Source organism: Pongo pygmaeus, chromosome 8 (genome assembly GCF_028885625.2).
Source record: "Pongo pygmaeus isolate AG05252 chromosome 8, NHGRI_mPonPyg2-v2.0_pri, whole genome shotgun sequence".
NCBI classification, from domain to species: domain Eukaryota; kingdom Metazoa; phylum Chordata; class Mammalia; order Primates; family Hominidae; genus Pongo; species Pongo pygmaeus.
Window position 1 is genome coordinate 47621635 of NC_072381.2, and position 21835 is coordinate 47643469.

The 21835-nt window shown below is 51.4% G+C and overlaps 1 protein-coding gene across 6 annotated transcripts; it reads left to right on the forward strand.

Annotated features, from left to right (window-relative positions):
* The first annotated feature begins 6032 nt into the window (after positions 1-6032).
* On the forward strand, positions 6033-20274 carry FXYD4 (FXYD domain containing ion transport regulator 4). Of its 6 annotated transcripts, none has more exons than XM_054503943.1 (10): positions 6033-6182; positions 9092-9260; positions 16699-16744; positions 17692-17749; positions 18415-18447; positions 18558-18584; positions 19439-19513; positions 19635-19674; positions 19973-20010; positions 20086-20270. In XM_054503943.1, the coding sequence occupies exons 4-10, from the start codon at positions 17713-17715 to the stop codon at positions 20103-20105; spliced, it is 270 nt and encodes an 89-aa protein (XP_054359918.1). In that variant the 5' UTR covers positions 6033-6182; positions 9092-9260; positions 16699-16744; positions 17692-17712; the 3' UTR covers positions 20106-20270. The 6 variants fall into 6 exon arrangements, with proteins under 6 accessions (XP_054359918.1, XP_054359919.1, XP_054359920.1 ...); XM_054503944.1 differs by lacking the exon at positions 6033-6182 and adding an exon at positions 6338-7479 and having other exon boundaries at positions 9092-9282; XM_054503945.1 differs by lacking the exon at positions 6033-6182 and adding an exon at positions 6365-6622.
* The last annotated feature ends 1561 nt before the right edge of the window (positions 20275-21835 follow it).

Consider the following 21835-nt stretch of genomic DNA (forward strand, 5'->3'; position numbering starts at 1 on the left):
TGCAGGTCTGTAAAATACCTCAAGCACTGATCTTAGGAGCAGTTTAGGGAGGGTCAGAATCTTGTAGCCTCCAGCTGCATGACTCCTAAACCATGATTTCTAATTCTGTGGCTAATGTTAGCCTAGTCCCCAGGCAAGAAGGAGGTCTGCTTTGAGAAAGGGCTGTTACCATCTTTGTTTAAACTATAAACTGCAAACAATCCTGGCGAGGTGGCTCACCTCCCAGCACTTTAGGAGGCAGGTGGATTACCTGAGGTCATGAGTTCGAGACCAGCCTGACCAACATGGTGAAACCCCGTCTCTACTAAAAATACAAAAAAATTAGCTGGGTATGGTGGTGGGCGCCTGTAATCTCATCTACTCCGAGATTGCTAAGGCAGGAGAATCCCTTGAACCCAGGAGGCAGAGGTTGTGGTGACCCGAGATCTCACCTAGGTCCTGCCACTGAACTCCAGCCTGGGCAAAAGAGTGAAACTTCATCTCAATAAATAAATAAACAAACAAACAAACTACAAACTAAGTTTTTCCCAAAGTTAGTTCAGCCCACATCCAGGAATGAACAAAGGCAGCTTGGCAGTTAGAAGCAAGGAGTCGGTTAAGTTAGATCTCTTTCATTGTCTCAGTTAAAATTTTGCCTAGGCAGTTTCAACATGGTGAAACCCCATCTCTACTAAAAATGCAAAAATTAGGCTGGGCACAGTGGCTCACGCCTGTAATCCCAGCACTTTGGGAGGCCGAGGACCAAAGTGGATCACCTGAGGTCAGGAGTTCAAGACCAGCCTGGCCAACATGGTGAAACCCCCTCTCTACTAAAAATACAAAAAATTAGCCAGGCATGATGGCAGGTGCCTGTAATCCCAGCTACTCGGGAGGCTGAGGTGGGAGAACTGATTGAACCCAGGAGGTGGAGGTTGCAGTGAGTTGAGATCGCACCATTGCACTCCAGCCTGGGCGACTGAGCAAAACTCCATCTCAAAAAAAAAAATTAGCTGGCTGGGTGCGGTGGCTCATGCCTGTAATCCCAGCACTTTGGGAGGCTGAGGCGGGCGGATCACGAGATCAGGACATCAAGACCATCCTGGCTAATACGGTGAAACCCAATACAAAAACGAAATTAGCCGGGCTTGGTGGCAGGCGCCTGTAGTCCCAGCTACTCGGGAGGCTGAGGCAGGAGAACGGCGTGAACCTGGGAGGCGGAGGTTGCAGTGAGCCGAGACTGTGCCACTGCACTCCAGCCTGGGTGACAGAGCGAGACTCCGTCTCAAAAAAAAAAAAAAAAAAAAAATTAGCTGGGTGTGGTGGTACATACCTGTAGTCCCAGCTACTCAGGAGACTAAGGTGGGAGGATGAGTTCCGAAGGCAGAAGTTGCAGTGAGCTGAGATGGCACCACTGTACTCCAGCCTGGGTGACAGAGTGAGATTCTGTATTAAAAAAAGAAAATGGGGTCAGGCACGGTGGCTCATGCCTGTAATTCCAGCATTTTGGGAGGCCAAGGCAGGAGATCCACCTGAGGTCAGGAGTTTGAGACCAGCCTGACCAACATGGAGAAACCCCATCTCTACCAAAAATATACAATTAGCCGGGCATGGTGGCTCACGCCTGTAATCTCAGCACTTCGGGAGGCCGAGGCGGGCGGATCACAAGGTCAGGAGATCGAGACCACGGTGAAACCCCATCTCTCCTAAAAATACAAAAACTTAGCTGGGCGCAGTGGCAGGCACCTGTAGTCCCAGCTACTCAGGAGGCTGAGGCAGGAGAATCACGTGAACTGGGAGGCGGAGGTTGTGGTGAGCCGAGATAGCGCCATTGCACTCCAGCCTGGGCAACTGAGCAAAACTCCGTCTCAAAAAAAAAAGAAAAAAAGAAAGAAAATGGGCCCACCGCAGTGGTTCATGCCTGTAATCCCAGCACTTTGGGAGGCTAAGGCAGGCCGAGCACTTGAGGTCAGGAGTTCAAGACCAGCAGCCTGGCCAACATAGTGAAACCCCATCTCTACTAAAAATACAAAAATTAGCCAGGCGTGGTGGTAGACTCCTGTAATTCCAAGATAAGGGAGGCTGAGGCAGGAGAATCACTTGAACCTAGGAGGAAGAGTTTGCACTGAACTGAGATCATGCCACTGTACTCCAGCCTGGGCAACACAGCAAGACTCTGTCTCAAAAAAAAAAATGCTTGGGACCAGAGATATTTCTGATTGTGGAATTTTTTGGATTTTGGAATATTTGCATATACATAATGAGATATCTTGGGAATGGGACCCACATCTAAATAATTTATGTTTCATATACACCTTATACACATAGCCTGAAGATGATTTTATATATATATATATATAAAATATATATATATATTTTTTTGAGACGGAGACTCCCTCTGTCGCCCAGGAGGAGTGCAGTGGCGCAATCTCGGCTTACTGCAAGCTCCACCTCCCGAGTTCACGCTGATCTCCTGCCTCAGCCTCCCGAGTAGCTGGGACTACAGGGGCCCACCACCATACCCGGCTAATTTTGTTTTTGCATTTTTAGTAGAGACGGGGTTTCACCATGTTAGCTAGGATGGTCTCGATCTCCTGACCTCGTGATCTGCCCTCCTCGGCCTCTCAAAGTGCTGGGATTACAGGTGTGAGCCACCACACCCAGCAGATCTTATATATTTCAAATAATTTTGTGTATGAAACAAAGTTTTGACTTTTTAATATGGCCTGTCACATGAAGCCAGGTATGGAATTTTCCATCTGTGGCGTCATGCTGGTGCTCAAAAAGTTTTGGATTTTGGAGCATTTTTGGATTTCGGATTTTTTTTTTTTTTTTTTTTTTTTTTTTTTGAGACAGGGTCTCACTCTGTTACCCAGGCTGGAGTGCAGTGGCACAATTACAGCTCAACGAAGCCTGATCTGCTGGGCTCAAGGGATCCTCTCACCTTGGCCTTTCGACTAGCTGGGACCACAGGTGTGCACCACCACACCTGGCTAATTTTTATATTTTTTGTAGAGATGGGGTTTCACCATGTTGCCCAGGCTGGTCTCAAACTCCTGAGCTGAAGGGATCCACCCACCTTGACCTCCCAAAGTGCTGGGATTACAGGTGTGAGCCACCACGCCCAGACAAATTTTAGATTTTTGGATTAGGGATGCTCAACCTGTATGTGGAAAACAATATGCCAGGGAACAGGCTCTCAGTGACTGCAGACGTCAGGTGATGTGCCAGGGAGACACAGAAAGGAAGATGAGTGTTTCAACATGTGGCCAGTAAAAGACTTCCAAGAATGGCCGGGCACGGTGGCTTACGCCTGTAATCCCAGCACTTTGGGAGGCCGAGATAGGCAGATTGGCTGAAGTCAGGAGTTTGAGACCAGTCTGGCCAACATGGTGAAACCCCGTCTCTACTAAAAATACAAAAAAATTAGCCGGACATGGTGATGTTCGGCTATTCGGGAGGCTGAAGCAGGGCAGGGGAATTGCTTGAGCCAGGGAGGTGGAGGTTGTAGTCAGCCGAGATTGCACCACTGTACTCCAGCCTGGGCGACAGAGCAAGACTCAGTCTCAAAAAAAGACTTCCAAGAATAAAAATATATTACTTAGGTTAAGTTCGGTGGGTGACAGAGGAAGGAAACAGACTCAACTCAGGCCAAAAAAAAAAAAAAAGGAGGGGGCGGTATGGAGTAACCAATATTAAACAAGAGTTAAGTAAATCTTCAAATGGAGATTTGGAATAAAAATAGTATGGTGCAACAAGAGCGAAACTCCATCTCAAAAAAAAAAATAGTATGTATGGTGTTCAGATTCCACTAGATATATTACGACTCATTTAGCCATTTTACTTAAAAATATAAATATTAAAACATACCAGAAATTGTATCTTTTGCAACTATTTGCGCTTATGATAAGAAACTTTAGCAACATAAAACTGTGGAATGGATATGTGGTTTTTCAGAAATGAGAGCAAACATTCAAAGACTACTTTATTACATAAATACGGGAATAGGAGAGTGGCCCAGAAACGAAATAGCAGGAGCTTCTAAGGTTCAGCAAGAGAGGGCTGAGAGAGACTGCCCAAGAAGGGATTCAAACGGGGCCTAGAATGACAAAGCTTGTACTGCACTTTATGTGTGTCACAGGAGGACAGAAAGGGGTGAGTCACAGAGCTGTTTAGGAGGCAGAATGGACAAGAATCGTTTGATTGGTTATGGGGATTTGGAGGCAAATAAAGTCTAGGATGATGCTCAGGCCTTCGGCTTTACCACTTGGATGGAGCATAGAGAGTAGGCGGGGTGGTTTAAAGAGGAAACCAAGTATTTATTTCAAGAAATGTCAAGTTTCAGCAAACTATGAGACATGCATGTGGAGACAGGAGGCAGGCAGTGGGCCTGGTGGTCTCCAGCTAAGGAGAGAGGTCAGAGAGGTGAGTTTCCAGAAGGGAGCGGCCAAATCTCAGAGCCTGCTGAGGGGGTTAAGACCTAATTATCCATCCAAAAGTGTATCCATCCACCCAAATATTACTCAGTTATTTTATTTATTTATTTATTTATTTATTTATTTATTTATTTATTTATTTTTGAGACAGAGTCTCGCTCTGTTGCCAGGCTGGAGTGCAGTGGCGCGATCTCAGCTAACTGCAACCTCCGCCTCCCGGGTTCAAGCAATTCTCCTGCCTCAGCCTCCCGAGGAGCTGGGACTACAGGCACGCCACCAAGCCCAGCTAGTTTTTGTATTTTTAGTAGAGACGGGGTTTCACCATGTTGGCCAGGATGGTCTCGGTTTCTTGACCTCATGATCCACCATCCTCAGCCTCCCAAAGTGCTGGGATTACAGGCGTGAGCCACCGCGCCTGGCCAATTTATTTATTTTTATTGAGACGGGGTCTTGCCATTTTGCCCAGGCTGGTCTCCAACTCCTGGGTTCAAGGGATCCACCTGCCTAGGCCTCCCAGTGCTAGGATTACAGGCGTGAGCCATGGCGCCCTTTCTACTCAAGCGATTTATCAATCATTTTACTCAATAGTTAATTCACACATCCATCCAGTTCCCACAATGAATTCCATCCATGTGCCAAGGTCTCTGGGAACAGAAAGCTGAGTGACCTGAAATCACAGCCCTGGGAGAAAAGGGAGGTGAGTGGTCAAGACAGATACACCCATACCTGTGATGTGGGGTTTGGGAAAGGTGGGCCTCCCGGAGGGGAGGCAGGTGAACAGGAAAGGTGGCTTCCCAGGTGAGGCAATTGTTGAATTGGACAGAGTGGAAATGGCTCACAGTGGTCCTTGGGAGAGGATGAGAATTAGGATGGAGAGAAAAGATTGAATACGTGAGATATGGAAGAACTAGAAGGATGGGCTCTCACTGTGGGGGCGGGGGGGACAGGGAACCGAGTTGCCTAACTTCCCTTTGGTGGAGTCAGACTGTATGCTGAGCGCGGTGACTTTGGACCACTGTCCATGTCCTTGAGGGGGTCATATCCTGAGGAGCTGGCACATATTTCAGCAGATATCTCCATATGACTGTGTTTAGTGGTGCCCTGTGGGACCACGTGGGAAAGAGACCGACCTGAGACGGGAAATTCTGAAAGGTCAGAGATGGTGGGGGAACGGAAAAGTTTAACAGTTGTTGACTGTGAAGTGCCTGCAGGAAATGAAAGGGAGGTGCCCAAGAGCTAAGAAGTCTGGTATAGGAGAAGCATGAGTAGGAGCTGCAACAGGGGGCTAAGAGGTGACCTGTGCAGCAGGAGGAAAACACTCGCGTTCTCCCAGGTGCGGAACGAGCAAAGGTTGATGACAAATGACTTTGCCTACCATCTTGAACCCTTGCGGCTTCTCTTCTTTCACAGGTCTTCATTCTCACCCTGCTACACAGCCCCTACCAGAACGTTCTGAAATGCAAACCTAACAACTGTCTCACCCCAGCAGGAAACTCCCCAGGGTCCCGGGCCCCCTACGGGGTTGCAGGCCTCACTCTTCGCGCCCATCCCTCCGCCCTGCCCGCCCTGAGCTCGCCCCCAGTGCCGGCCCTTCACGTCCAGTTATCCCTCCCAGCCTCCAAGGTCCCCGTTACCGAAGACCGCCACCATCACGACATAGCGCAGCACATACGGGTAAACAAATGGACTGAGACTCAAGCAAAGAAGTAACCCGAGACGCGCGTTACACGAGAAACGACTGCGCAAGCGCGGTAGAGCAGGGGCTTGCAGGTGAGTGGGAGCAGCCAATCCACGCGAAGGGGGTCGGGACCACTTCTGCAGAGAAAAGCCCCGCCCACACCTCCTGGGCCCTCGCCTCACTGGCGGTTTCTCCCGCGAGCCCGCCTCGTCGACATTCCTTGGTGCTGATTGGCTGGCGGCCAGCGCAGTCCTCCTTCCTCTGGCTCTCTCGCGGCCCCTTGCGGGAAGGTCTCCTAGAGGCCGTGGGGTCGTTTCTGGCGGCCAAGTGGGCCTAACTTCTAGAGTCCCGAGGGTCGTCGCTGCCGGGGAGATCTCCGCCCCATTTCCGTGCCGCCTTGTCCTTAGGGCCCAGAGCCCCGTGCGCTAAGGGCCCTGTCCCATCTCTGCCCTACACGCGGGAGTCAGCCTAAGGCTGAGCCCAGGACAGCAGCCGCGCCTGACGCTGCTCGCCTGCCTAGCACAGGCAGGAGGTGAGCGGAGTCGGCTGCCTTCCCGCCCCAGGGCCCTCCAAGGGAGTGGGCTCCACATCCGTGGGCCCGAGGAATCTGCGGAGAGACGGGAAGAGCAGGGGACACTCACAGGGTGGGGGGCCAGGCGGGAGTCCAGTAGTCCTCGTGGAGACAGCTGGGAAAGGCCTCGGGGCAAGGGACCTCGGACTTCCTCCTCTGCCTCAAAACAGACAGTCTAAGCTGGGTGCGGTGGCTTGCGCCTGTAATCCCAGCACTTTGGGAGGACGACGCGGGTGGACCACCAAGTCAAGAGATCGAGAACCATCCTGGCCAACATGGTGAAACCCCGTCTCTACTAAAAATTAGCCGGGCGTGGTGGCACGCGCCTGTAGCCCCTGCTGCTTGGGAGGCTGAAGCAGGAGAATCTCTTGAACCTGGGAGGCGGAAGTTGCAGTGAGCCGAGATTGCGCCTCTGCACTCCAGCCTGACAACAACAGAGCAAGACTCCATCTCAAAAAAAAAAAGATGACCACGCACAGGCAGCAAGGGGCAGGGGGTGGTCCACGCTCAGCCTTCAGTACACATTTGTGGAATTAATCCCTCCCAGGACAGGTTGTGAAGAAAGCTCGTTAACCTCAAGATTCAGAAGCACCATTCACAGCACAAGCTTTGGAGTCAAATCCAGGCTGTTAACTTGCTGCGTGCGCCTCCGATTTACCTCTTTCTGCCTGTTTGCTCATCCGTAAAGTGGGAACCGTGGCTGAGTCTACTTTGAATCTGATTATGCTGCATGTACTCAGAAGACAGGGCTAAGTTGAGTGACTGCTCAGTTTACAAGAGCTGTTACTGTAGTTGGGAAGCGCCCTGAGACACACATGGTAAGATCGGTAGCCTAGGAGAAAGGGAGCCACCATGAGAGGGACCCCAGAGGGAAACTGTTCCAGAGAAGAGAAATGTCTTGCTAAGGTCACACTGTGCCCTGGTAGCGAGCACAGGGCAGCGTGCTCCGCCCAAGTTTCCAGCCTTCTCAGCTGAGTTCTGGCCCATCAGGCTAAGCGGGGGACTAAGTCTCAAGAAAGCAGGCATTCACAGGAAAGGGGTCCTGTAAGTCCCAAAAGCCACCTTTGCTTTGGAAGTTCTCCAAAAGGAACCTCAGATGCACTTCTCTAGAAGGCCCTAGCATTTTCGCCTGCCCCCATCCCCACCGCGCAACAACTTCTGCCCTCTTCAGGGATCTACCATTCCTATTCCTATTGCTGTGAGGTATTATAACCTTTAACAGGTGGAAAGAAAACTTCACCTCAGCCAGGTGTTATTGATACCCATCCAAGGCAGGGGACAAGTTGAGGCTTGGAGAGACCCAGAAATTGGGAATCTAGGTCTTTGAGTGTACCTTCTGCAAGCACAATGGTACATCACCTCATCCACGGTGTGTACCATGCCTTAGCGCTGTGTGCCCTCTGAGAGGCCCCCAATTTCTGGCCACACACTCAATCTGCAGCAACACCGTTTACACTGGAAGTGATGCAAAGTCAGTCCCTGGGTTAATGAACGTATCTTCTTAGGTATTAAACCCAGTATTTATAAATAAATGACTACAGAATGGTGTAGAAAGCTTTAAAAGTTTTGGATATTAAGAAGTGTTGGCTGGGCCAGGCGCGGTGGCTTACGCCAGCACTTTGGGAGGCCAAGGCAGGCGGATCACTTGAGGTCAGGAGTTCAAGACCAGCCTGGCCAACATGATGAAACCCTGTTGTCTCTACTAAAAATACAAAAATTAGTCAGGCATGCTGGCACGTGCCTGTAATCCCAGCTACTTGGGAGAATGAGGCAGGAGAATTGCTTAAACCCGGGAGGCAGAGGTTGCAGTGAGCCGAGATCGCACCCATTGCACTCCAGCCTGGGCAAAGAAGAGAAACTCTGTCTCAAAAAAAAAAAAAAAAAAAAGTGTTGGCTGGGGGTGGTGACTCACACCTGTAATCCCAATACTTTAGGAGGCCAAGGCAAGAGAATCACTTGAGCCTGGAAGGTGGAGGCTGCAATGAGCCGTGATTGTGCCACTGCACACCAGCTTGGGTGACAGAGTGAAACCCCGTCTCAAAAAAAAAAGTGTTTTTTCATCCATTAGGAGTGTTTGGATGAACTCTCTCATGGTGTGATTCCTGAGGGTGGGACTGGCAATGAAGGCTGTGTTCAGGAAGTTTCTTGCCCTGCTTCCTAGACATGCGTTTCTTACCAAAACTCCTGGAGCAATGCATTGGAATTGGACTTCTTATGTAGTACAAATATGGGAAAGCTGGGTGAGAGGCACTGAAACCTACAGGAAATCAAACCTTGGGTGATGAGACTGGAAGGGTAAATGAAAAACAACACCACTTTGCCTGAGCCTCAGCTGGGTGGGTGCAGGTCAAAGTTCGGAGATATCAAGACATTTCAAAGAGAGAAAATTATAGGATCCAGCTTCAACTTATCTTCTCTCTCTGGCTCCAGCACTGCAAAGGATACAAAGGACCTGGTGCAGAGGAAGGGAGGTCTGTGGCCCAGAGTGGCACCTGAAGATGAGCATTTCGCAACTGGGACTCCTCCCTGCCACCTGGCCTCCTCTACTCAATGAGCTTTTCCCTGTTGCTCTATGAAGAAAATAGATGTGTCCATGAAGGTATTAATTTCCCTGAGGAAAGGTAATAAAGACTGGAATGTACCCAGATATAAAATAAAAGGGAAGTGGCAAGTATCTTACCTGGCACACAGTGGGAACATAACCTGAGATTTCTATTTTCCAAGATGGACTGAACGTCACAGGCATCAGAAGAAGGCTGAGATGGTCTATTTTGAGGAGTGCTGTACGCGTTCACGTGCAAGTGTGCGTGCACGCGCACACCCATACACACACACACACACAGACTGAGATTTTAAAAGACCCAGTAAAGCCACACCCAGTGGCTCACGCCTGTCATCCTAGCACTTTGGGAGGCTGAATTGGGAGGATCACTTAAGACCAGGAGTTCAAGACCAGCCTGGGCAACATAGGGAGGCCCTGATTCTACAAAAATTTAAAATATTGGTTGGGTGTGTTGGCGCATGCCTGTAGTCCCAGCTACTTGGGAGGCTGAGGTGAGACGATCACTTGAGCCTGGCAGGTCAAGGTTACAGTGAACCATGATAGCACCACTACACACCAGCCTAGGTGACCGCAAGACCCTCTCTCGAAAAAAAAAAAAAAAAGACCGGGTGCAGTGGCTTACACCTGTAATCCCAGCACTTTGGGAGGCCAAGGCGGGTGGATCACAAGGTCAGGAGTTTGAGACCAGCCTTGCCAATATGGTGAAACCCCATCTCTACTAAAAATACAAAAATTAGCCAGGCGTGGTTGTGGGCGCCTGTAGTCCCAGCTACTCAGGAGGCTGAGGCAGGAGAATCGCTTGAACCCTAGACGAGGAGGTTGCAGTGAGCCGAGATCACGCCATTGCACTCCAGCCTGGGTGACAGAGCGAGACTCCGTCTCAAAAATAAAAATAAAAAAAAAAGACCTGGGAGACCCAGACAAAAAGTGGGAGAAAATATACCCTGCTGCAGTGACACCACCCTCAGAGAAACCACCATGGCAAGGGAGCTGGCTCAGGACATCAAGTCCTCAAAACAATGCTTTCACTAGTCTCCTTTAATAAATGAAACCGAGACCCAAGGAGGTAGAAACCTTCTCCAATGTCACCTGGCTTGGGGACGGGCCCCAAGTTTAAACTCTGCTCAGTTACTGCAGAGTCACTACATTCTACTTCCTGCATAGAGAATGGCTGGGGGACACACGCCCAGAGACCAGCAGAGAAAGAGTGGGAGGCAGAGGCCAGGAAACACGGGGTCAGGCAGGCCAAGATCTGCCCTCCAGGAGACCGTGGCACCCAGAGAGGCCACACCATAAAAAGCACAGTAAGGCTGGGTGCAGTGGCTCATGCCTGTAATCCCAGCACTTTCGGGTGGATCACCTGAGGTCAGGAGTTTGAGACCAGCTTGACCAATATGGTGAAACCCAGTCTCTACTAAAATTACAAAAATTAACCCGGCGTGGTGGCATGCGCCTGTAGTCCCAGCTACTCTGGAGGCTGAGGCAGGAGAATCGCTTGAACCCGGGAGGTGGAGGTTTCAGTGAGTCAAGATCATGCCACTGCACTCTAGCCTGGGCAACAGAGCGAGACTCCATCTCAAAAAAAAAAAAAAAAAAAAAGCACAGTGAGGCGGCTGCCCTAGGCAGTGAGGGTGTCGCCATCCAGCCACCAGGCTGGGGTCCTGACCTCACCATCCACCCTACATGTGACATGGGGCAAGTCACTCAACCTTTCTCTTCCTCAGTTTTCTCACCCTTAAAGTGAGGATTGTGAAAATAAAGTTTACAACACCTAAAACACTTTAAGCTTTAAGAGAGATGTGACTATGATCTGAATCACATAACATTTCACAAGTCTACTTTTTTTTTTGAGACGGAGTCTCGCTCTGTCACCCAGGTTGGAGCGCAGTGGCGCGATCTGAGCTCACTGCAAGCTCCGCCTCCTGGGTTCACGCTGTTCTCCTGCCTCAGCCTCCCGAGTAGCTGGGACTACAGGCGCCCGCCACCACGCCCAGCTAATTTTTTGTATTTTTAGTGGAGACGGGGTTTCACCGTGTTAGCCAGGATAGTCTCGATCTCCTGAATATCCCATATATATATATATAATCCCATATATATATATAAAATCCCATATATATATCTCATCCCATATATATATCATCCCATATATATATATCATCCCATATATATATATCATCCCATATATATATATCTCATCCCATATATATATGTCATCCCATATATATATATACACACACACACACACACACACGCACACACACACAGGGTTTCACCCTGTCACTCAGGCTGGAGTACAGTGGCGAGATCTCAGCTCACTGCAGCCTCTGCCTCCTAGGCTCACGCTATCCTCCTGCCTCAGCCTCCCAAGTAGCTGGGACCACAGGTGTGCGCCACCACACCTGGCTAATTTTTTCTATTTTTGGTAGAGATAGGGTTTTACCATGTTGTCCAGGCTGATTCCATATGTTTTAATTTAAAAAATGAATAAATTGGGTGAGAGGAGTGGCTCACCACTATAATTCCAGCACTTTGGGAGGCCAAGACAAGAGGATCACTTGAGACCAAGAGTTCAAGATCAGCCTGGGCAACATAGTGAGACCTAACCTTCACTTTTTTTTTTTTTTTTTTTTGAGATGGAGTCTCGCATTGTTCCCCGGACTGGAGTGCAATGGCATGATCTCGGCTCACTGCAACCTCCACCCACCAGCTTCAAGCAATTCTCCTGCCTCAGCCTTCTGAATAGCTGGGATTACAGGCTCCTGCCACCACGCCCAGCTAATTTTTTGTATTTTTTAGTAAAGACGGGGTTTCACTATGTTGGCCAGGCTGGTCTCAAACTCCTGACCTCGTGATCCTCCCACCTCGGCCTCCCAATGTGCTGGGATTACAGGCGTGAGCTACCACCCCCAGCCTGACTCACCCTTCATTTTATATACAAATATTTAAATTTTAAATAAATAAATAAAGTGTTAAATAGACCTTCCTCCTAAAGAAAGACTACCTCAACTGATCAGATCTTTTTTTTTTATGAGATGGAGTTTCACTCTTGTTGCCCAGGCTGGAGTGCAATGGCGCAATCTTGTCTCACTGCAACCCCTCTCTCCTAGGTTCAAGCAATTCTCCTGCTTCAGCCTCCCAAGTAGCTGGGATTACAGGCATGCGCCACCACACCCGGCTAATTTTGTATTTTTAGTAGAGACGGGGTTTCTCCATTGTTGGTCAGGCTGGTCTCGAACTCCTGACCTCAGGCAATCCACCTGCCTCGGCCTCCAAAAGTGCTAGGATTACAGACGTGAGCCACCACACTTGGCCCGGATCATTATAACTATACATTAAACCTTACATTTTAAAAAGTTAAAATTCAGCCAGGGGCAGTGGGTGGCTCACATCTGTAATCCCAACACTTTAGGCAGCCAAGGCAAGTGAATCGCTAGAGCCCAGAAGTTTGAGACCAGCCTGGGCAACATGGCAAAACTCTGTCTCTACCAAAAAAAAATACAAAAGTTAGCCTGGCGTGGTGGTGTGCACTTGTAGTCCCAGCTACTCAGGAGGGTGAGGCAGGAGAATTGCTTGTGCCCAGAAGGTCGAGGCTGCAGAGAGCCATGACTGTATCATTGTACTTCAGCCTGGGCGACAGAGGGCGACCCTGTCTCAAAAAAGATTTAAAAAACAGTTAAAATCCTATTAAACGTTCCTAAACTGTGTCTATATAAACTATCCCAGGCCAGGCACGCTGGCTCATGATTGTAATCCCAGCACTTTCGGAGTCCGAGGCAGGTGGATCACTTGAAGTCAGGAGTTTGAGACCAGCCTGGTCAACGTAGTGAAACCCTGTCTTTACTAAAAATACAAAAAATTACCTGGGCATGGAGGCTCGGGCCTGTAATCTCAGTTACTCAGGAGGCTGAGGCACAAGAATCACTTAAACCCAAAAGGCGGCGGTTATAGTGAGCCGAGATCGTGCCACTGCACTCTAGCTTGGGCAACAGAATGAGACTCTGTCTCAAAAAAATAAAAATAAAATAAATGATCCCAAACTTCTACATTTTACTTATTTATTGTGAGACAGGGTCTCCCTCTGTCGCCCAGGCTGGAGTGCAGTGGTGCTTTCTGGGCTCACTGCAGCCTTGACCTCCCATGCTGAAGCGATCCTCCCACCTCTGCTGGAGTATAGGTGTGTGCCACCACACCAGGCTGTTTGTTGTATTTTTTTGTAGAGATGGGGTCTCGCTATGTTGCCCAGACTGGTCTCAAACTCCTGGGCTCAAGTGATCTGCCCACGCCCACCTTGGCCTCCCAGAGTGTCAGGATTTAACCCCGACACCCCACCGAGACTTTAAAACTCTGACTTCCATTCTTCTCTTTTTTTCTTTTTTAGGATGGAGTCTCACTCTGTCGCTGAGGCTGGAGTGCAGTGGCACGATCTCAGCTCACTGCAACCTCCACCTCCCAGGTTCAAGCGATTCTCCTGCCTCAGTTTCCCAAGTAGCTGGGACTACAGGAGCGTGCCACCACGCCCGGCTAATTTTTGTATTTTTAGTAGAGACGGGGTTTCACCATGTTGGCCAGGCTGGTCTTGAACTGCTGATCTCATGTTCTGCCCGCCTCAGCCTCCCAAAGTGCTAGGATCACAAGTGTGAGCCACCGCCCCCAGCCATGACTTCCATTTTTTACAGTCCTTACTTCCTGAGCAGGCCATCCTTAACCTTTACACTTAAATAAACTCCTTTAAAACTAAAATCTAATCTGTTTGACTATTGTAGATTGACAGGCTAATGAGAGTATGAACCTCCAAGGACTTCTGTGAGGGCTAAGTGCAGTCATATATGCAATGAGCTCAAGTAAACAGCTGGCTGAGGAAACACCTGGACGCCTCCTCTGTGCTAAGCCCCATGCAGCATGCACACAGACACAGGCCCACCTCAGCCTCCCAAAGTGCTGGGATTACAGGCGTGAGCTGCCTTTCCCAACCAATATTTTATATTTTTACACAAGTGACAGCATCCTATTCAGACTGCCCTATACTTTTTTTCCACTTAAAAGTATGTCTGGGCCAGACATAGTGTCTCACGCCTGTAATCCCAGCACTTTGGGAGGCTGAGGCGGGTGGATCGCCTGAGGTCAGGAGTTCGAGACCAGCCTGCTCAACAAAGCGAAATCCCATCTCTACTAAAAATACAAAAATTAGCTGGGCACAGTGGTGTGTGCCCGTAATCCCAGCTACTCGGGAGGCTGAGACAGAATTGCTTGAACCTGGGAGGTGGAGGTTGTGGTGTGCCAAGATCGAGCCACTGCACTCCAGCTTGGGCGACAGAGTGAGATTCCAGCTCAAAAATAAATAAATAAATAAACAAACCAACCAACTAAACCGTCATTGCCCTCCCCAGCCCTCCCAGCCCAGAGACCTCCATCCCTTGTCAGCCATCCCCCCTTACTTTCTGGACAGGGACAAGTGTCCCTCATTTGGAAAAGAATTAAGGAGGGGTAACAGCAGACTAGGGAGGCCTGGGGTCCTCCACACGCCTGTGTGGGGTGAGTTTGGCCCCCAGCAACAAGGCAGGCCTGAGGTCCGCAGAGGGAGGCAGCCCACTTCTCAGCCGGGGGTGTCTATCCTCCTCCTGGCCCCATCCCTCACCTGTGGGAGGCTAAGTGGGTGTCAGGGCCCTGTCAGAGGGTGAGCCACCCCCGGGGGTGCCTATCAGCCACCAGCCTCCCTTCAGTAGACACCCAGCCCAAGTGACAGCAGTGGCATGGCACCGCTGAGCACAGGGAGCCTCAAGGTCAGTGCCTGGCTCCTGGTATCCTCCGTGGTACCCAGGACACCCCCACACAGAGGTCCCAGAACCCCCACAGCTGGCACAAGAGCCCAGAAACACCCTGCCCAGCACCCTCCAGGTCCCTCTTTTAGGATCTGGGTGAGCTAAAGAAGCCAAAAGAAAGGCTGGGCGCGGTGGCTCACGCCTGTAATCCTAGCACTTTGGGAGGCCGAGGTGGGCGGATTGCCTGAGCTCAGGAGTTCGAGACCAGACTGGGCAACACGTTGAAACCCCGTCTCTACTAAAATACAAAAAAAATTAGCCAGGTGTGGTGGCATGCACCTGTAGTCCCAGCTACTCGAGAGCCTGAGGCAGGAGAATTGCTTGAACCCGGGAGGCAGAGGTTGCAGTGAGCTGAGATTGCACCACTGCACTCCAGCCCAGGTGACAGAGTGAGACTCCGTCTCAAAAAAAGAAAAAAAAAAAAAAAAAAGAAGCCAAAAGAGGGTCTTCGGCCCAGCCCGCCCCTCCCCAACAGCCCTGGGTGTGGCAGGGAGCCTGACCAGTTCCCTCCAGCCTGCGTCATGGAGCCCTGGGCGTGGCTGCAGGGTTTAAAGAGCCGACCCACCTGCCCAACAGCCTCCTCAGATCCGTTCTCTGCGCTGCCAGCTCAGGTGAGCCCTCGCCAAGGTGACCTCGCAGGTGAGCAGGCGTCCACTTTGGGGCTGCTGGGTGAAGGGGGTGGGTGCCCAAGAATTCTGAGTAATGAGGAGCCTGTTGAGGGGTCTGAGGACAGATATGGCTGCAGCAGCCGCTTGAAGGCCTCCTGCTTTGCACCCACTGTCATATGGATGGTGGGTTGGGGGCTGGAGGAAACAGAAGCCAGCCCTTGGCTAAAGAATATATGAGCTGGTGGGGTGCACCTCTGGTCCCAACTGCTTGAGATACTCAGGTGAGGAGATCACCTGAGCCAAGAGAGTTCAAGGCTGCAGTGAGCTGAGATCACGCCACTGGGTAACAGAGCAAGACCCTGTCTCAAAAAAAAAAAAAATAGTAATAATAATAATAATCACAAAACAAAAAATGTGGCCTAGAGTTGAGACCCTCGTATTCCAGGAACTCCAGGTTGGTGAAGGTAGAGAGACCAGTGAAGGCTGGGGGAAGCCAGCTTTGGAGACTGCTCCTAGCCCAAGAACCAATGTTCAGAAGCAATGCCTAACAGTCTGTCCTTCCAGTGCCTCCCTCCCGCTGCAGAAGGACCGTGTGTTTATTTATGGATGTATTTATTTATTTATTTTGAGATGGAGTCTCACTCTGTTGCCCAGGCTGGAGTGCAGTGGCACGATCTCGGCTCACTGCAACCTCCACCTTCCAGGTTCAAGTGATTCTCCTGCCTCAGCTTCCCAAGTAGCTGGGAATACAGGTGCCTGTCACCACACTCAGCTAATTTTTGTATTTTTAGTATAGATGGGTTTTTGCCATGTTGGCCAGGCTGATCTTGAACTCCTGACCTCAGGTGATCCACCCGCCTCAGCCTTCCAAAGTGCTGGGATTATAAGTGTGAGCCACTGCGCCCAGCCTATGGATGTATTTATTGTAACAGGTTTTTAGTGCTTACTGTGTGCTAGGCATATTAGGCTTGACAAATAGTAGTTCACGTAATTCCATCGCTATAACGTTATGAGGTTGCTACTATTCTGATGATCCTCCTTTTACAGGACACTGGTGAAGGAGCAGTGAGGAACCTGCAGAGTCACACAGTTGGTAAGTTGCTGAGAAGGGACCCAGCCCAGACAGCTGGCCCTGGATCTGTGATCTCATCAGGAGGCCAGAGCTGGGTACAGCAGATGATGACAATGGCTTCAGTATTGAAAACTTGACCACACTAGGCTAACAATATGCAGAGGGCTGGGAGGGGGCCTGCGCTCAAAGACTCAGCCTCCCCAAGGACAAGTAAATGGGGTCCTGGCTACTTCCAACCTGAGGGAGAAATGTCATACCACAGGAGGTCTATACTCTGAGAGCAGAATCTGGGTCTGCTGGAGCAGGGTCCCCTGCCAGGGCTGGCAGGGGAGGTCCTGGCTGCTGCAGTCGCCTCATCCCAGGACTCAGCGCTCCCTCCCTGCTCTGCACCCTTGCTTTTGTGGAGGCTCTCTGGGAATTCAGACTGAGGGTGCTGGACTCTGGCCACCCCAGGCCCAGACCTTTGGGAACAATAGCCTGGGGCCTGATAACAATGCCCTTTGTGTGGGGTTAGGAAGGCAGGCTCCAGACCCTGACTTAGAATAGCAGCCACCTGACCCTGGGCATCTGATTACACCTCTCTAAGCTCCATTTTTTTTTTTCTCCTCTGAAATAGAGACAATAATAGTGTCTTCCTCATGGGGAGGAGTAGGGGGTGGGTTTGTCGCATGGATTTTAACAACACCTTCTACAGCACTTACTCTGTGCAGGCACAGTTTTGAGCTCTTAGCTTGTGCTTACTCAATCCACACAACTTCCCCAGGCCATCACCATCTCTAGATGGGAAGACAGAAAGTAGTTACTTTCCCAAGATCGCCCCATAAGCAAGTGTATCCTTGGGGTTTGTACACCTACTTTCACCACGGGGCTCTGCCTGCCCCTGCCCCCTCTAGCTGACCAAGTGAGCTGTGAGCCTGGAGCAGATCCGTGGGCTGCAGATCCCAGCCCCAGTGCCTCTCCCCCTGCAGCCCTGCCCCTCGAACTGTGACATGGAGAGAGTGACCCTGGCCCTTCTCCTACTGGCAGGTGAGTCCTCCCAGTCTCCTGGGACCCTCTTGCATTCACCCCACCCACAAAGGCAGCAAAAGCCAGACAACATCTCCCAAAGGGAGTCTGGTGTTCAATCAGCATGCTTTATTTAAACTGCCAATTTAGAGAGAAACATGAAGGAAATGACAGTACAAGTAGGATGAGAATATTGCAAAAAGGTCCTAATAGCTCCAGAGGAATTGAACCATGGAAAACATTAACCACCTGTGGCTTGAAGACAAAAGCAGGGTGGCACAGTGGCTCAGGCCTGTAATCCCAGTGCTTTGGGAGGCCAAGGTGGGAGGATCACTTGAGTCTGGGAGGTCGAGGTTGCAGTGAGCTAGGATTGCATCATTGCACTCCAGCCTGGGTGACAGAGAGAGGTTCCAACTCAAAAAAAAGACAAGCACTCCCTGTTTCTTCAGGGGGCAGAGACATAAACCATCCCAGTCAGCACGCACACAGGAGCATCAGGAAGCCTGGGACAGCAGGGCTTGGGCGGGGCCAAACCCTGAGGCTGTGTGGGGCTGGGGAAGGCGTGAGGAAGGGAACTGGTGGCTCCAGGGTCACCCGACAACCTCCGGGCTGAGGTCCTGCTGTCTGGCTCACTTGGACACCAGTGTCATGAATTCCCCCCCATTTTCTCTGCTCCTCCCACACAGGCCTGACTGCCTTGGAAGCCAACGACCCATTTGGTGAGTGAGGCCCCCAAACAGCCTGCCCACTCTGCCCACATCTCCCCTCTGACACCCACATCCTGTCTCCTGGTTCTGGTTCTGAAGCCTTTTTGCCCCACTTTTTCTAGCCAATAAAGACGATCCCTTCTACTATGGTAAGAGCCGATATTCCCACCCGCACCCTACCCTTGCCTATCCTGGACCTCTTTGCCAGACAAGTTGGTGAGGGGTGGTGTGGACCTAGTGTAGACAAAGTGGGATGGGGGATTAAACTTGGTCTCTGTGAGAGCGTCGCTCCAACAAGAGGAGGGTGGCCACAGGATGCTTAGGAACCCTCCTGGAGAAGGGCTGGTGCCTGGGCGGTTAGGCCCCCCGATAAATCACCCCTACCCTCTTGCCTTCACTTACCCTCACCCTCCCATTCCCTAGTCCCCAGCCCTCAGGCGGTCCTCCTCTCCTCCTCTCCCCTGGGCCTCAGCTCCAGGACAGATTTCCTTGATCATCCTTCAAAGCCCCTTCTTTGCGCACGTCCACTTCTTTTTTTTTTTTTTTTTTGAGACAGATTCTGACTCTGTCGCCCAGGCTCGAGTACAGTGGTATGATCTTGGCTCACTGCAACCTCCACCTGCCGGGTTCAAGCAATTCTCCTGTCTCAGCCTCCCGAGTAGCTGGGACTACAGGCGCCCGCCGCCACGCCTAGCTAACTTTTGTATTTTTAGTAGAGATGGGGTTTCACCATATTGGTCACACTGGTCTCGAACTTCTGACCTCAGGTGATCTGCCCGCCTCGGCCTCCCAAAGTGCTGGGATTACAGGTGTGAGCCACCGCACCCAACCTCACTTTTTTTCTTCTTAGTGTTTCCACACCAGACACAGAATGATGCCTCTGTTGCTGGCTTGTCTTTATGTATATGGCAGCGGCTGGCACAAGCAGGGGCTCACGAATGTCTTTTGAATGAATGAGTGAGGCCCCAGGCTGGTGCAAGCTCACTCTCTGTACCCACCCCAGACTGGAAAAACCTGCAGCTGAGCGGACTGATCTGCGGAGGGCTCCTGGCCATTGCTGGGATTGCGACAGTTCTGAGTGAGTGGCAGGACAGGTGGGGCTGGAGGACAGGGTGGGGCTGGAGGACAGGGTGGGGCAGAAAGAGAGAGTGCTCTCATTCCAGCAGTGACCCTGGCGCTGACCCCTCTCTCTCTCCCAGGTGGCAAATGCAAATGCAAGAGCAGCCAGAAGCAGCACAGGTGAGCCTGACCCTATGGCACGCTCCTCTTTCGGGGCAGAACTATGGGGGGACAGTCCTGACCTGGAGAGTGGACAGCGTCCTGGCCACTCGCTGGGCTTGCAGCTGGCTTTGTTATTCAGATAGTGAACCCTGAAGGGCCCCAGTCAGGGAAAGCTCTGACCTCGGTATTGTGGGAAGTGACCATGGAAGGAGAACAAGGAGGTGCACTCCTGGGGCCGGGCAGCAAGAGTCTGGGATGTAGGGGAGAAGGTCCTCCAGGCTAACCTGATACTACTCTGATGTGGTCCTTTCTCTAGTCATGTACCTGAGAAAGCCATCCCACTCATCACTCCAGGTGAGATGGGCTTCTGTGGGCTGAGGGGGTGTCTGTGTAAGGACTGTCTGATGGCCTGCCCGCCACTCTCCGCAGGCTCTGCCACTACTTGCTGAGCACAGGACCGGCCTCCAGGGATGGCCTGAAGCCTAACACTGGCCCCCAGCACCTCCTCCCCTGGGAGGCCTTATCCTCAAGGAAGGACTTCTCTCCAAGGGCAGGCTGTTAGGCCCCTTTCCGATCAGGAGTCTTCTTTATGAATTAAACTCGCCCCACCACCCACTCCTCGGTAGTCTTGTGATCCATCGTCCTTGGGTCTGGGGGTGGGTAATCCCTTGGATTGCTGACTTTCCCTGGATGCCCACTCCCAGCAAGCTTCCCAGTCCCTGAGTTCCTGCCGCCCAACTGTCTCTTATGGCTCCCACTCCAGCAAGCCCCACAGAGAGACCCATGCACCGTGAGACACCACAGTGTTATAACAGAAGACCTTTCCATTTCTACCACTTGCACGGGGGCCCTAGAAGTCCTGGTGCCTCAGGTACCCATGACTTCCTTTAACCTAGAGTGACCCCCAGGGCTCGCCACTCATTGAGACCTCATCTCACCCAGTGAGTGCTCTCTATGGTAGAAAATGTAGCAATTCCTTCGACCCATCCCAGTAAAATCCTCCGCTCACCCCATGGGCCCCCCTTCTCCCGGGAAATATCCTGTGAAATTCCATGAAGAAGTATGTCTCGAGAAGCCCTGCATAGTGCATGTGGGAGACAAACACCATGTGTGCAAATCCAAGTTCTTTAGCACGCCCAAACTCCCCTCCAGGAAGACCTCCCTGGCAATGTCCCTGTAGCACCCCGGGCAGGGGTGTGAAGTGCCACTTCTGCCTGGTGCCCATCCTGCAGCCCTGCCCCTTGACAGCCCAGGAGAAGGAACTGAGCCCACTTCTAGCCCTGCCTCCAGCAAAGGCCAGAGAACAACGGAGTCCCCGCCAGGTGGCAGCTCCCAATCTGAGGCCAGGGCCTGGGCTGGGCAGCTGTCTCCAATGATGCACCCTTCCTCCACGTCTCAGGGTGGGCCACATCCTTGAGAAGTATGATGTATCCTAGACTTAGGGTCACCTGCCTTGTGGGCTGGGGTCAGAGATTTGTGCAGGGCCCCAGAGGTGTAAAAATGAGGTCCACATGTCTTCCAGGGCCTTTGAAACAGGACATGTAGGGGCTGAGAGCAAGGTTCCAAGGTGGGGCTGAGTGGGACTAAGGATACCTGGCTGAGTCCAGCCACTTATCAGGGAATCTTGGGTGGGTCACAGAAGGCCTGGCAAGCCCCAGTGCTTTGGGGAAGCTGTCCTGTACTGGCAGCCCCAGGTGGTATGGCCAGCCCAGAGGCAGCACTGAGTCTGCACAGGTGGACCCAGGGAGGGGCCTGTGCGCAAACCACCCTGGTGGAGGGAATTAGCAGCACGACTGGAATGCAGGCGATAGGATCACTGAGGAGGCAAGGCCCAGCCCTGCAGGACACAGAGGCAGGGGTGGGAGCCACCCAGCAGGGCTGGTAGAAGGGGGCTCCTGAGCACACCTCCTCATCCAAGGGGTACAGTGCAGAGCTCTCTCCTCGTTGGCACGGGAAGACGCTGGTGTGAGAGACTGCTTTTGAGAACATGAAAAGTGAGGTAAGAAAGCCGAGTCTGGAGAGGCAGACCCACAGGAAGCCACACAAAGGTGACCGGAAGCAGTGCATGCTTTCTGACTGAGGAACCCAGGGCTGCGCAGTCACGACTATCAGGAGCTCTGCCGTTTGAAATCCTAGCAAACCCTGTCTTTGCATGGTGGCCCCATGACCCTAACAAGAG

What these genes read in the sequence shown, in the direction of transcription:
- FXYD4 (XM_054503943.1), top strand. Translation starts at nt 17,713, where the DNA reads ATGGAGAGAGTGACCCTGGCCCTTCTCCTACTGGCAG. An exon ending in GGAAGCCAACGACCCATTTG is followed by an intron (nt 18,448 to 18,557) that starts GTGAGTGAGGCC and finishes CACTTTTTCTAG; the next exon opens with CCAATAAAGACGATCCCTTC. An exon ending in AGCAGCCAGAAGCAGCACAG is followed by an intron (nt 19,675 to 19,972) that starts GTGAGCCTGACC and finishes TCCTTTCTCTAG; the next exon opens with TCATGTACCTGAGAAAGCCA.